General features: G+C 36.7%; 1 protein-coding gene across 1 annotated transcript in view; it reads right to left on the bottom strand.

The window, feature by feature from the left end:
- Positions 1–16,313, bottom strand: part of LOC104413708 (1,4-alpha-glucan-branching enzyme-like) — a gene marked incomplete at its 5' end in the record, with an annotated part of 40,803 nt that overhangs the window by 16,161 nt on the left and 8,329 nt on the right. Inside the window, one exon of the mRNA XM_010024778.1 lies at positions 14,966–15,137. Coding sequence (XP_010023080.1) covers positions 14,966–15,137 — 172 coding nt within the window. The remainder of the gene's footprint in view (positions 1–14,965; positions 15,138–16,313) is intronic.

The following is a 16,313-nucleotide window of genomic DNA, read 5'->3' as shown; positions in this document are numbered from 1 at the left end:
ATTAGTTTAAGCATATTTCAAAGTGTTAGCATAGTAATTGTATGGTGACAGCATAATCTGTTGCAAGATCTCTGCTCATTACAGTCAATCATAACTAGGATGCCTAAGGCAAGGTTATTTGTATTGGTGTTTTATTTGGTTTTGGGGCTTGGGGTTTTTTTGCTCTGTGGAAATAGATATTGACACTGGCAAGTTTTGTTCAGAAAGAACAGTCAGAAATCAGTAGTCAGGTAATCAGTCTCTGGTACTTTGCCATGCTACCAAAGGGCAGGTTTTAAGAAGAGTCACATCTGCCTCACCATCGGCTGAACTACTTATGACTATCAGTCAGTATATTAACTTTCCAGTTGTGCAACAGAAAAGGTACGGTGCAAATTGAAATGCCTTGCCTGTTTGTAAATGAGTTCTACTAATGAAGGTGCACAAAAGGTATGTACTAATGAGCAAAGCTCGTCAATGATGTAATTCTGACCTGTTCAAGGCAGTAACTACCCTGATGTTTTCTCTCCCTCTCACTGGAATAGGGACCAAGTCTCACACAGTTCCCAAAAAGCCATTCTTAACTTTTTGCAAGACATAATGAGCCTGTCAGATGGGTCACTGCACATGCATGACGTTAAACATCAGAATTAATTTAAAACCATTGATATATGCTGCTGCCACAAAAATACTAAGTCTTTGAACACTCACTACATCAGCTCTTAAAATTTAGCATAGATTGGCAATTGCCTCACATGGACATTATGCATACATGTTTTATATGGATGGAAGTGTCACAAAATTTGATTTTAAAGTATCTTAACTTGATTCTTGAACCATGTTTATTCACATCTCAGTGTAAAAAGAAAAAGGAAGTTATAAAACAATATAGTCCTTACGTATTATTAAAATACTTTAATGACTGTTTTCAACACCAGAATAGCATAAAGAAAGACTGTAATTAAGAACCCGTCGCTGAAGAGCATATATATTAGCCTCTATACTAACCTACAATTAATTACATCAGACACCGAGCACTTCTGATGCCGTGCTTTTAGACTACGAAATAAAAACCCCAAATCAAATGGTTTCGGTACAGCATAGACTTAGCAACTTCATGAAGCCAGTTCCTGTTTGAGTGACTGAGGATGGTGCTGCCAGTATGGGCCTGCATATGGAGATTGCAACTACTGCAAAGGCTAGGGCAGCCTGTTAGAAGCATCCTTATGAACTGATGGACTGAATTTACAAGTGTAATTAAAAATAGTCTTGACTCACCTGTACATCAAACCAGTGTCAACACAACCAAGAAATAGGTAAAAGGAAAAAAAAATACAGGAAAAGAAAAAATATGGGAAAGAAGAAAAGACGGTTAGCAGGTTTAGATAAAGCTGACAGGCAATTGCCCAGCAGGCAATAGCTTTGGAAGCTGAAGCAAAACTTTGCCCCTCAGGTAGAAAGAGAACTTTAGAGAACTGGTACGGTAACGGCTTTAAACTTAAACAGGGGAAGTTTAGATTAGATATAAGAAAGAAGTTCTTCACAGCGAGGGTGGTGAGGCACTGGAATAGGTTGCCCAAGGAAGTTGTGAATGCTCCAACCCTGGAGGTGTTCAAGGACAGTTTGGACAGAGCCTTGGGCGACACAGTTTAGTGTGTGGTGTCCCTGCTCATGGCAGGGAGGTTGGAACTAGATGATCTTAAGGTCCTTTCCAACCCTAGATATTCTACGATTCTATGATGACAACTTTGCTGCAAGTAGCAAGTGATTTATAAAATAGCTTCCAAAATCTGTAAGGTTAGAGAACAATTGTCCAGTGAGGACTTCATCCTATTTTTTGTTTGAATGTGAGGAGACAGGAGGAAAAAAAACCCCAAAACTTGCAATAATGAGAGAAAAGGCTTAAAACAAGATATATGTTGAAATTTAAAATATAATAGGGAAGCAAACTAGACTGAACCTGAATGCTGAATTTCTTTGAAAAATCAGTTGTAGCAGAAAATGCTTTTTCTGCATGTTTCATTAATCTTCCATATTCTCCTCCCCTTGTACTTCTGAATGAGGCATGCCTTAAACGAACAGCTTTAAGAGATGTCAGAAGATTCACAAGATGCAGTGGCTTAAGCAGCATTATTCCATTCCCCTTCCTTCCCCATTCTCACTACAGGCAGAAAGACTAGAGAAAAGATTTTTGGCCATTTTTGGCCCAGTAATGTGTCTTTTGATAAAGAGCTTTTAAGAGTTACTCAGAGTATCATCAGGCAGAGTTTCTGCCAATTTTGCATTTCATCTACCAATTTTCAGGTTTTAGTATAGAAAATTGTTCAAATAAGTAGGAAATTGAAGACCCACTAATGTACTCCAGCATTTCCTGATGATTGGCATTATACATAAATAGCTCCAGATACGTATCTGCCCATACATTAAGAACATTAGTATGAGGTCTATGTACATGAGCCGAGCAACATGGGTTCACAAACAGAAGCAGAGGATACCTACTAGACTTCAATCTACTGGTGACAGCTCTTGTTTTCGTTTTTGTTGTTTATTATTTGGAAAAGCCTCAGAAGAGCTTCATGACACCAGCTTTTATGAAGGAAGACACTGTTCAGTCTATGCTATTCCTCACCCAAAGCCACCTGGAAAGCCTAAACTATGCATTTTGGTATCTTTAATCTCTCAGTATATAGTTAGGTTAGAGACTGAGACACCAAGAGTGAGCAAAGCGACCTGCCTGAAGTGACTGGCATCTACACGATGGATGAGAAAAGTGTGGGTTTTTACAACTCTAGATACGTCCTGAATTTGAGGAAAGATTAAATAGAATTTTGTTATAATAAAAGAAATCCATCCAACTCCATCTGGGGGGATTCACTGGGAACCAATCCAGTGCTCTTTTTCTTGGCCTGGTGGTACAGGTGGGAGAAGAGTTGTATTTTGGATGGTGCATCCATGTGGCAACTAGGGATGCCACATGGACACTGAACAAGTGTCTTCATAGATCGGAATGCTATCTTTTGTCTAGAGTTGTTTCCTCAAGAAAGGAAGCTATCCTGAAGCAAGACCAGTTGTCTATCTTAACACATATTTTTCTCAAACAACTTTGTTCAAAGGAAGTTGGGAAACAACTAAGTAGTTGTAAATGAATGCTCTAGCACTGCAAACCTATTCAGCTTCCAACACACAGATTTGCTGCAAGCTATCCCCTCTCTTCACTCCATTATATAGTGCCTCTTCATTTGCAGACTACAGGTATCCCTTCAGGGTTTGAAATTCAACAATTTGCTATATACATTGATGCAAACATGACGGTATTCATCTTATACTTGAAACACATTTAAATTAGCCCTAAGACCTGAATCAGCTGAATGCATAACAAATCTGTGAGCCTTTCAAGACATAACTAATCATTTTAGGTTTTCCTTGTGACACCAAGTTAATAGACACAAAATAAATTTACACTGATAAATGAGAACCAGAACAGAAGTTATTTCTATATTACATTACAGCTGCTTAAAACATAAAATTTTAATTTTTTTCAGGTTTTGAAACAAATACTTCTGAACTAGATATATCAAATAATAGAAGCAACCTCATTTAAGTAGCCACCTCCAACTTCTCTTCCTTGAGCATTTCTTTACTAAAAGAATACCTTACCATTTACTGCTCCTTTCTCTAGCACCTAATTGCTAGAATTTATTTTGTATGCAAGTATTCATTAATTGGTTTACAACATTATTTCCAAAAATAGCATTCCATTTCACTGAAATATGTATGCATTCAGAGCACTATATTTCATGCTGTCATTGCACCGGATACAAAGAAGCTATACAGCTTTCTTATGTTCCAAGCTGAAAACGTACTGCAACCATATTCGGAAGCACATAATGCTTTTTATGCCTTTAAGACAAAAATGCTTTATCGAAGGAAAAACTACACTTTGATGTCAGGAAAGTATGTTCCAACTGTTTGAGTAAAGCCAAGTATGTACAAACGCTGAGATGATTTCTCCTCTCCCCCTCTGGCAATGCTGTATGGAAATTCAAAGCGACAAAAGCAAAACACAAAACAGACAAGAAACCATTAGAGATTACTTGCACAAAGACATTTTGAATTGGACATATGAAATATTACTCAGTAATGATTTTTCATTCCTTTGGCTTTTTTATTAACAAAAAATAAACTTGCTGAAGTGATAAATGCTTTGCATGGATCTTCTCTAACAAAAAAGGGGAAAGAACCCTCTGAAACAAGTAAAAATACACCTTCTTCTGCAAAAAAAAAGTATTTGCCAATATCATAATTCATTCTCTTTTGTTTCATTTCATTCTTTTACACAGCCACACTACGATGGTAGCTTATTTCATTACTTGTTTTCTTTTTTAGATCTTAATGAGCACTTTTTATTGTCAGAAAACAACACATCCTTTGAAAACCTGATACTGCATTCTAACAGTGGGAGGGAGGAACAGAGAGACAGGGCTGTACCATGAGACTAGTAAAAACTTCTCATGTCGCTAAGCCTAGCCTCTTGGTATCTTGGATACAGCTCACATCATCCCTTTATGAACTGGGAGATGAAAATAAAGTCTTCTTACTGAAATACACACGACGACTTCTAAATCCAATACACTCATGACTGCTTTCTACAGGCTTTCTCAATATATATTCCTTGCAGAAGTACTTCTAGCACAAGCATTTCCATATTTACAGTTAGGCACTGAGAAGGAGTGGAACATAAGCCTTTCAATCACAGATCATACTTTTTTCTACCCCTTGTTCTAGAATGCCTGGTCTCTCAGTATTTTCAACATATTCACACAACAGAAGACACTGCAAATCAAAACCTTACCAAGAGTATATAACATGTAGACAGCTCCTTTATTAAGATAAATTCTATTTATTTCTACAGACCTCTTCCTGCATTTAAGTTTTCAGAAACAAGCAATGGATTCATTCTTGTATTCTTACGTGCAATGTTCAAACCAAGTAATAGCCTTCATAGGAAATGAAAAATTAAAAACACAGTCTTTCTGGCCTATAAATATAAATGCAACTAGTATATATGGAAAGGGACTTTCACAGTTTTCTGAAAACTTCAACTATGTCTAGGTTAAACTCTGGACAATTAAGACTATTTTAAATTTAGAGACTCCCTGCTTGACCATTTTTAATCAAGACACCCCCTTCCTTCCTTCCCATAAGTAGGAAGGCAGGACATCAATAAACAGCTTACTATATTTCTACATCTAGACACAGGCAGCACTGTAACAAGAGTACAGCATTATTGATTTTGCTTTATTTTTTTTCCCCCCTCTCCAAACAAAACAACAAATTACACATACTAGAGAATTCTGCACAAATAAAGCAAGTTTTTTTTATATCTACTGAAATTAATACGTCAGTATTTTGGCACACTTATCAACTTGTGGCCTTTGAATAGTTGTTACTAAATTTGACATAAAAAGGTATAGCACAGTTTATACCAAACCTTTCAAAACTCAGGATTAAAGTGGGGTTGGGAAGAGGGCAGCAACCCTCATGACAAAGCCAGAAATAAAATGGAACTTAAAGCAAAAAACCAGAGATTGATCTGGCTAAACTTCCAATTTCTCCTTTGCAAAGCACCTGCAGGCAGGAATAAGAATTACCCCAAACAGCACCTCCCTTACTTTGTTCTAGATCATGTTTATTTCTCTGATCTGTGTAAATCAATGCTTCAGCACCAAGATGCTTGCAAGTATGACACGCATTAAAGAGACTGCATGTAAGGCCTACAGTAGGATAAAATTCAGAAGAAAGGTAACCTATTATTTCAAATATACTATAGCCACACAGAATGGTTTCATTAGTGCTTACTAGGTTATAGTAAGCTTACTAGGTTATAGTAACTTAAACAGGGGAAGTTCAGGTTAGATATAAGGAAGAAGTTCTTTACTGCGAGGGTGCTGAGGCACTGGAACTGGCTGCCCAGAGAAGTGGTGAATGCTCCTGGCAGTGTTCAAGGCCAGGTTGGTCAGGGTGAGGAGTCCTGCCCATGGCAGGGGGTTGGAACTAGATGATCTCAAGGTCATTTCCAACCCAAACCACTCTGTGATGCTATAATAAATAGAACACAAGGAGGGAAAAAGCAGAATAACACAAGTGAAGCCATTTTGAAAATAAAATACATATTTCCATACTATTTTGGCATCTATAGACAGCTAGCACTCCCACTATGCTTGCTTAAACTGCAGAAAAAAGCTTGAGTTACGGAAGTCCATCCTTGCTCAGACTTCTGCACTTTTCCCTTCAAGTAATATTATGCAGAATTCCTCACTTTCTAAGATGGTGACAGTCGTTATGAACTAAATACCAATCACAAAAAAATCAACAAAGAAAAGCTCAGCGTGAGCTAAGGTTTGTTTGCTTTTAAAAGGTTGTATACACATACTCCCCCATTCCTAGAGAGAACACATGCACAAAAAAGACACCTATACAGAAGTCTATAGTAAGAGAAAAATAAAAAAGGTGGGTTTACTTGAGGATACATATCAATTAGTAAAAAGCATGGGTCACAACAGTCCCAAAGTTTGTACTTTTCACAGATATAACAGGTACAAGATAAATGGTGGAAAGCATGGCATCAATCCAACATTGTACGGTAAAAAAGATTAATGTTTTCTTTCAGATCTCTTAACAGGTACAAGATAAATGGTGGAAAGCATGGTGTCAATCCAACACCGTACGGTAAAAAAGATTAATGTTTTCTTTCAGATCTCTTTCTTAGCATTAATATTTTGAAATAAGACCACTTACTTCTTCATTATGTGGGTAAAGATCATGAGCTTTGGCTACAAAAATTGCTGACCTACAATATAACCACGAAGACGATCCAGGGTTTCCTGCAGTATTTTGTATTAATAGTTAGCCCCCATTATTTTTATAATGATGAGTTTAAGGGAGATGTTTCGTAGCCTATGGACTGACTCTTTAAATCAGAAGTGGATTACTAAATTGCTTTTAAATAATCTTTCAAAAAAATGCTACTTAAGAAGCTGTTCGCTGCAAATACTTTGCTTGTTTGACCTGCTCTGTATTTCACAAAGAGATTAGAATAACTATCCTGATTGAGCAAAAGTCCTAGGCTTCTGGTCACATAAAGACTGCACTAGCACTCTTGGTTGTGTGAATAACCCTTTGTTCCCCGTGAGATGTTAGTCACTTGTGCTGTTATTCCTCCAGGCTTGCACTTTTACACAATACATTAAGAAAGAAGCAGTCTTTTACATTCAACAAGACATTCCCACTCAAAAGGTACGAGGTACTATTCACAAAATAAAAAAATTAAAACATTAAATCTAACAGTATTAATTTTCTTTACAGCCAAAACTAATTTCACCCTCTTCCAAAACTCCCTAATTTCCTCCAGTGTAAATTCCTGCTCTCCCTTCTTGAGAGCTTACTAAAAATCAGCTCCATATTCATACACAAGATTAACCTCATAACACTTTTCTGAAGTAAAACTTCGTAAAATACCTCATTTTCATTGTATTTTTATCGATTTCCATGAGCTCACAGAAATAATTTACCCTGAATTATGTATAAGAATGCATCTTTTTAGCAGGAAAGATAAACTGACTGTTGTGGGTTAATGGAGCCTGCAGCTCCACTCCAGTACCAACCTGATTGCCTGCCTCCTTCACCCTTGTACTCTCCTGGTCTGCCTTCTACCTTGCACAGGTTTCCTCACTCCAACACTGATATATAGCTGCCTCTAAATGACCGCTACTATATAAATGCCTTTTCCCATTAAACCTCTTGACGTGGGTTAGAGTGCTCTCAGATTTTCTTTCCGTAGACCTCAACAAGGTTATAATAAACTGCAGCAGAAATACACTCCAAATCAAAGCATGTAGTCTACACTTGCAGTGGTAACTTCTAATGACATTTGAAGCCTGCATAGTTTTAAATTTCAAACTGAAGATCTCAAAAGACTTCTAAGAAGAGAGGTCACCATTTATAAATGATGCTTTAACAGGATTTACTCAACAGACTTCACCACTTTAATTAAAAAACCTGCATAGAAAATACCTTGCCTCTTGAAGAGCAATGCAAATTCAACTACAATGTTGTTTAAATTCATATTCTAGGAAATTTCTGAGTGAGCATTGGATTGATGGCCTCAGAAAATTAAGACACTGAGCAGATTTTAAGCTAACAAATAGTGCTTGTGAAAATAATTTTTTGATCTCAGAAAGAAATCTCTTTTTTTATTCCAATATTCATCACGAAGTGTTATCTCAGTTTAAACTACATTGATTTGGGAAATTAGTGACACTACTGAGATGAACTTGTTTCAAATTACCACAACTGCACACATTAAAATCCAAATTGGAATGTATGCCTAAGGATCTACAATTCAGACTTTACTAATACAAAATGTCACCTGCTCAGCCATGTCTCAAAACAATCACTTACTGAGTAACATGTGGGGTTTAGTTCTACTTGGTTTTGCATTGCCAGAAAGCAGTCTGAGAAAGAACGATGCACTGCCAAAGGCAGGGTTGCTGATTAACAGATTCTTATGCATGCTCTTACACCAGCTCACTAGTTTTGTGTTGCTTAATTACTGGACTGTGATGTAAAGGAAAACATAGTTCCTTTCACCACTCTCTCTCTTTAAAAGCCAGCCTACAAAGTATAATTAGGAAGAAATATTTTTGCTCTCTGGTATACTGTTTTGGACAAAATATATCCATTTTTCTTTCAGCCAGGTACAGACAAGACTGCAAAAAGTAGAAGTAAAAAGCAGCTGGGTGTAGAAACAGGCTGCTAAAGCTTTTTTCCAGCTCTGGGGTGTTTCAGAAATAAGGAACAAAACAAATACTGGTAAGTTATCAGCATCAAAAGTGTATGAAGTACACTCAGCAGAACAGCACAGGAGAGAAAAGACAAAAGCTTTAACATAAACAACATTTACCACAGTGTTTGAATGGTGCATTCTTACCCTTTTTACCTGCTCTTACATACTAAGCTCTTGCACAGATTTAGATTTTGTCAGGTAGAGCATTTCTGTAGACATCTGGCATTCAGGAAATGACTAATATGTCATTAGTGATGTTGCCAAACTAGAAAATAAGCATTACTACTGTTTTGTGACAAGGTAGAAGCTAAGTTTTAGGTGAAAATTACATTGTTATTACATGATTTTATTGAAGAAGGTACAAAAAAGGGAAAACAAAACATACCTACTTACTCTGAAAAGGACAGATTATTATTATTATCGTTATTTGGTTATCCAAATAGAGACCCAACGCTATGCAGACTTAAGACTTGGAAACATCAGCATTACTCCAAAAGACAAAATAACAGCTGCCCCGATTAAGACTAGTCTCTCCTACCCTGTAAAATCCTACCTGGATTTACCATGAACACAATTGGAGCAACTATTGATTCTTGAGCAGTTCTGAGGATGCTGCTGACTACGAAGAGTTCTGTTTCAAAGTTCCTGACTTGAGAACCCGTAGTGTAGACAACAATCCACCATCACATAAATAGATTGCTGCTAGTAGCTATTTTATTTATGTATTCAAATGACATACAGACATGTATGGAGCTTTCTTCCCTGTCCTATCAAGGAGGAAGTACAATCAGCTCTCAGAAAAGATTTCTAGTATTTGGACATACTTAATTTGTGAAGAGAAGGTGGGATTAGACAGGTTCACGTGTGTTGTTTAGTTTTAAATCATGAGACGGTCTTTCCCTTTAACTGCCTTTCTCCTAGTCCTTCTATGTTTTGAGTAGGGTAGAAATGAAGATTGTTTCAATCAGCTCTAAATGAACAACATATAGTAAGAGTTTGCACCTCTAGACCTTCCAGAAGAGACTCTCAAAGCAACTAATGAAGCCTAATCTACATATTTGGATTCTTCATCCTGCCATAGCCTGCCCCAAGTTGTGAGAGGGGGCATACAACAAAGTTGTAGGTGTTCTATTACTAGAGGACAAGAAGTCTTAAACTGCAGGTATGATTTCAGATTATACACTTCTTGTTTTCTACCTTAAAATGAAGGTAATTTGTGCTGTCAGACTGCCATGAAATTAAACTACCTGGTAGAACTGGCAGCACAGAAGGCACATTTGACAGGTATACTAGGTAAGCATACTAAGAGGATGACTTCAAACTACCTATTCTATTCCAGTCTTTACCAACTGAGTGCTTCAAGGTTGTTTATCAAAAGGAGTTGACTCAAGGGAGCTAGTTTAAAGAGCATTTACTCCTTCAAGGCCATTTTTTAGGTCATTGTCTAAAAAGTTGCACTGTAACCAGTGCACAGGAGTAATAAGCATAAGAAAGTGTAAAAGTTCAAAGTGATTTGCTTGCAACATGTCCAAGAAAACAAAACCCCTTTTGGTTTAAGCTAAATATCCTTGGTTTAAAACAATTTCTTTTTTATCTAGAATAGGTAGCAACAAAAGCAGTATTTCAGATTCTAAGTAACATTATTAGTTCGATTGTAAGTTATGTTGTATCATTTTTATTTCAAATTTTTTTAAACTTCTTAAATTCTGTACATATTTCCCACCCTGATACTGGTACTACTGATAGTTTTTCACCATCCCTTTCTTTGTTTATCAAAATATTTTCTAAAGCCTTATGTTTATGTTACAAAATCCCTTAGTTTAAATGTAAATAAGTATATGAAAAATACCTATATTTCTCTCTCCAAAATACTCAAAGGAATAGACGATGCATAGCATTTTTACTTTATTTTTAAGGCCAAAGAAAGAACAAGGTCTCACCCTTCCAAACCATTAGAAAAAAAAATGTTTCAATGCATCCAAAAAAACCTAAGCATAAAGAAATTAGATGAAGTATTGTGTAAATGAACTAACAAGTGGGAAAATTAAGTTTTAAAGATAAATTTGATATTAGTGAAACAGATGTAAATGTCAACCCAAATGGTAACACTATCAGTCAATGCTCATGATGGCAAAAAATGTTCTAGTTACTGCAAATCACTTTCTAGCTTCTATACATACATTAAAAAGTTGCTTTGCAGGGAGAGAGACTTGGTCTCTGGAGTCCTAATTAAAAGTTGTTTTACTGTTGAAAAGTCATGAAAAATAGTGCTAGAGGTTCATGTAGGAACTAATCTCCATTTAAATCAATAGATTTGTGTTTAAGCCAATTTCAATTGAAGAAGAAAGCAAGAAAATGTCAGTTAGCAAGCTGAAAAGCAATACACTACAGTGGCATAAACTAGTAAGTGTGCTACGAAGGATCCTAAGGACCTAAAATGCTATTTAAAGCCCCTTGGGTTGGATATTATGTCTATCCTAGGCAAGAAAGCAGCTACCGTTGCTTGTCTAAATCTAGACAAACATTTATTTTGCAAAGTAGGGAGAGAACATGGAAACGAGTTCATTGAAAAACTGGCACAGCTCTTTCGTGTCCTGCAGGTTTTCCCTAAGTACAGGCAATGAGCAAGAGAATAGAAAAATAACATTTAAAGGAAATTAACAATTACAGTTGTCTACAGGGACAGGATGGAAAATGAAGCCAAAGGAAACTGGAGAGAAGTACAGAAAGAGTAGTTTTGTAGTGGTAAGTTCAACTATTATTTTCAGGAAATACATGACAGTCTTTACATTGAAGTTAACTATTGTCCAGTGGATAACAACAGTTGGCTGCTTTATTTTCAAGGTGAGATGGGAAGATTCTTGTAGTATTCTAGATGTCTTATAGCAACTTCCATTAGTCCTTGTTTAGCAATTGAGGAAGTAGACTCAAAATCATAAGCCTTTCATTATTTTGTAGGGGGTTAAATCAACATTAAAGCATTTTAGTCAAATACAGGGGGGTTATTTTGGATTTGCTTTCAAATCTACATATTAGAGAGGGAAAAATTGATGTCTGGAAATATTTTTTCACATACATTTCTGGTTTTAAGTAAGTTAATAATAGATGCCTATTGTATTTCAGTATTACCATCACTGCAAACAAAAAATACTTGAGGTTCTTTTTCCATGTTATTTCCAATTAAAGAAGAAATAAATTACTTCCAGTATTTAACATAGGCACACATACTATGAACATTTGGGGCTTTAAGTGTCATTTACGTTCAGGTGATAAATGGTGTATTACCTATGGCAACATCTTAGAGAAGCACCAGCTGTGTCCCTACTAAAACACTGTGCAGAAGAACATGTAATTTTTGTGATTTCCCGAAGCCCTGTGACGTCTTCTAACCAGTACTAGCCAGTCTCAGTATTAAAATCTCTGCCTAAAACAGGAGCTAGGTTGAATATACTACAGCTACATTAGGACTGTTGCTCCCTACCTACTTCAAAAGCAGATTCAGACATAGCACAAGTTTCAAAACAATTGCTACTCTTTTACTATCGCTATTAAACAAGCTAGCCTTCCAGAGTGTTCATTCACTATAACAAGACGTTTATCATTGTCATGCATATTTTAAACCAAGCATATGGAGTTATCCCTTTCTGGGTTAAGTCTTCCATGCTAGATGGGCACATGAAGCCCCAGAGATTACTTGCAAAGCTGCACAGAAATACTGAATGAAGTTCTTAATGGTTTGCGTTACAAGGGAATCAATTAACTGAAATGACAAAACTTTCCTATTGACACGTAAGTTTGAACACATCACTGCCTACAGTGGGATATAAGCAACTGGGAAGGAAAATAAAAGTCTTCAGTGAAAATTAAACCTCCAGAAACATGAAAAATACGAACTTGCAGGATTTTTGCAGTGGTTTCTTATAGACACCTGTAAGAAGGACAAAAAACCATCCAGTGCGGAAATTGAGAAAGATGATAGAAAACCAGTATCAGTGTTCGGAGTTCAATGTGTCACAACTTCTCTCAAGAGGAATCTTGAGGACAAATGATACTATGTATCGAGGACAAATGATACTACCACACAGGTATCATTAAATACTATTCCAGATCTTCAAAGAGAAAATCTAGGACACATTTGAGAACACAGATTTGCACTCTTGATAAAACATTTATCAGAAGAGTGTTTTGTTTTTTCTTAAGGTGAGCAAAGCATTCAGAAAGCAGCAGGTTGCTTTGGTGTCTCTTTTTGGTTTTTTTGCCTCCACCCTCCAGAAATATAAAGTACAAGACATTTATAGAAGAGCCTAGGGAAGCACAGAGGCACCCGGAGTGCCTTCTCCAGGTGGTGTGAAAGGAGATTTCCACTCCTCCCTCAATGCACAGGCTTCCGTTCCTCACCCTCAGCATTCACTCCAAACTGAAAGTTGAAGAACTGATTTATTACTTTATTTACTTAACTAGACAGCATGCTGCAACGCGCATGAAGTATACTAGACTGCAAGCATCCTGAACTCCTATGTTTTCTCCTCCATCATTTCTTACAATCTTTTGATCTTTTACATATAGCAAACTATAACAGAGTTACAGAAACATATGCGGTACTCAAGGATGCATAATATTAATTGCTCAACCAACCTGCATTGATGCATTGGATTTAACATGCCACATTGAATTACTCATCGTATTTCTAACGTTACCAAGTCAACTGGGGCAGAGACATCTGCAGTTTAGCTGGCATGTTTTTTAAACACCTGCTTCTTATTGTATCACTAGGTTTGAATGGAAGCACACACATCAGACCTTGCATATTTGAGTGTCCGACGACATAGTTCATAAATATTTATTTCATTAACTCTTATTCACTCTTGTGAAAGATGTCTGCATTTTATTGGAAAAAATAGCTTTACTAATACACCATACACTGAATTGATTTGTTTTGTACTGAAGTTGCTGTAATTCCTTTGAAGAAAACCCATAAACGTAGTATTTGAGTGTTCTTCTAATACCAAGGAAGAGAACATGTATTGGTACAGACATGCTTATATCAAATGCCACCATCGCCTTGTTAATGTTCTCTTTTTTCATATATATGTATTTAAAGATACTATCATGGAAGAAAGGCAATATGCATCCAACAATCCCCTTTAACTTAATAATACAAAACATTTAAGAATAATAGTTGAAGGCAATATTAAGCTAAAACCTTCTCTAATTTTCAAGTGTTTCATTGTCAGAAAAGAGAGATGGTCATTTACTGCACGCTTTCGGCCTTGTTTTTTCCCCCATGAGATTGTCACAACTGCTATACATAACTGTCACACCACATTACAGAACTGTGATTTTTATTTTGCAAAGAAACTAAGGAATGTCAATATGGTAAAGAGCATCGAGCATCTTCAGCATTTTATACAAAACCAAGAAAAACATTCAACTTTTAAGATGAATAAATGGGACTATAACTTGCTGATTAAATGAGTCCAACTATTGGACATTCTTGTAGCAATAGTGTTAGCAAGCAATGCAACAGTTGTATTTTACAGTTTATGAACAATAAAAGCATTGCAAACTCCTGCTAATTCTATGTGTCAACAGCAGGATGTGCCTCCTATCCCTATGATTTGTCCTTGCCTACCTCATTAAGACCCTGCTCATCATTGAGAAGCTATGAAACATAAGTCATTTATAGATAATTCCGAACAATTAATAATTGAAATTAGCACAGGGTTATCTCAGGTAAATTCACTGTTACCCTAAAAAGTTTAGGAGAATAGAAAAATAGAGACAAAAGACAACCCAGCTGTGCAAGGCAAGGCTTGCCACCTGACAAACTTGTGGGACAACTACTAAAATACTAGTCCGAGTTGTAGATCAGAGTAACCTGAATTAGAGCCTAACACATTTTTAAAAGTTATTTCTGTTACAATTAGGAACCACATCGATTTTATTTTCTTGTCTTATAATACATCTTACAGACAGAAAAACAATGCATTTTTGTACTAACTCTTTATAAAAGCACTTATGCTCCAAACTTCAGCATTGTGATTAAGTACTGTGGGTGTAAAATGATGTCAGATCATTTTATTTCCCTGCCAAGCATTCTGTAGATGAGAAAATGAAAGACTTGTTCCTAAGATTACTTACCCATGAAGTTCAGATAGCTCTCTCCTCCAAGTGCATGAGTAATGAGACGAATCATTTTATGAAGCTGTATTCCACGATCAATAACTGCAGTAAGGGGCGAGAGCACACTCATGTTTGTATACATCTCTGCATCCATCAGTCGAAACGCCAATGTCTTATCACCAACGAGCGCCTGTAACAGTTTAAAGAAAAGGAAAACCCTTGGGTATACTAGAAGCATTTCTAACAAGCACTCCGTATCATAAGGGGAGGACTCAGAAGACTGGTGAGGAGTCGATTACTACAACTTTGTATTGTATGATGGGTAATTACATTGGTGTGATAAATATAATCTGCTGCCAAAAAGAGAAAGTATGTGAACGGAGGCAGGTACCTCCCTGAGCTGAGCCTCACCTGCATGCCAGGCTCAACCAGCTGTTTCCCGGTCGCAACCCTCTGCATAGTCACTGGGGCTCCCCGCACCGATGGGAGTGTGAGTATATGATCAAACTCTCTAAACCCTGTCGTGATCCTACATGTCACCCGATGGGATCAAACTGCACTTCCGAGAACCTTTTTGTCTACAGGTATCAAATGTGAAATGTTGGCGTCAACTCAATAGGCCAGAAGTCACCAACGATTTTGGAATTTTTATAAAAATCACAGGAAATAAGAAAACAAACATTTTAAGGAACGTTCCTGGGATTACTAACAACACTCCTGATTTAGAGATGCAGACTGAATATGAAGTATTCATTTACATGCAATCAAGAATGTGATTGGTTTTCCGTGACTTCACACAAGAGAAAAAACAAACTAGGAACTCTGTCTAAAAGCAGTGACTGAATTAGTAACCTGCTAGTGCTTACTGTTACTTGAGAAAGGCCACACAAATGCTGCGTAAAAAGGATTCTTCTAACATATTAGCATGCAGGCAGCTAAAAACATTTTGGAGTGTTTGTATGTAAATATAGCTAATTTTTGTTCCATTAGCCCAATTCTCATCTTATACTCTAGCATGAAAACTTTATAGATTCCAGAGAGACAGATGAGTTGTAAACAGGTCTAGCTGAAAAGCGCCATCACCTCTTAGTTTTCAGACTAACAACGTAACAGCATACATAGATGACTCCCTCCAGTAAAAAAATAATCTTAAATAATAATATTCCTATGTGACAATGGCAAGACTTAAGACTGCAAGGAACAACCCTTCTCTGGACTCGGAATGTGCCATTTGTTAGTGTCATTTAGCATCGCCTAATCTTTCCACTAGAAGAGCAGGTAAACATTCCCTATTCATGTTTTGCATGCCAGCCATGATCTTATAGACTGCTATCCTTCTTCCCCCTTCAGTGATCTCTTTGCAGCC

Source organism: Nestor notabilis, unplaced genomic scaffold (assembly GCF_000696875.1).
Source record: "Nestor notabilis isolate BGI_N333 unplaced genomic scaffold, ASM69687v1 scaffold5442, whole genome shotgun sequence".
NCBI lineage: Eukaryota > Metazoa > Chordata > Aves > Psittaciformes > Psittacidae > Nestor > Nestor notabilis.
This window is presented reverse-complemented; position numbering and strand designations above follow the sequence as displayed.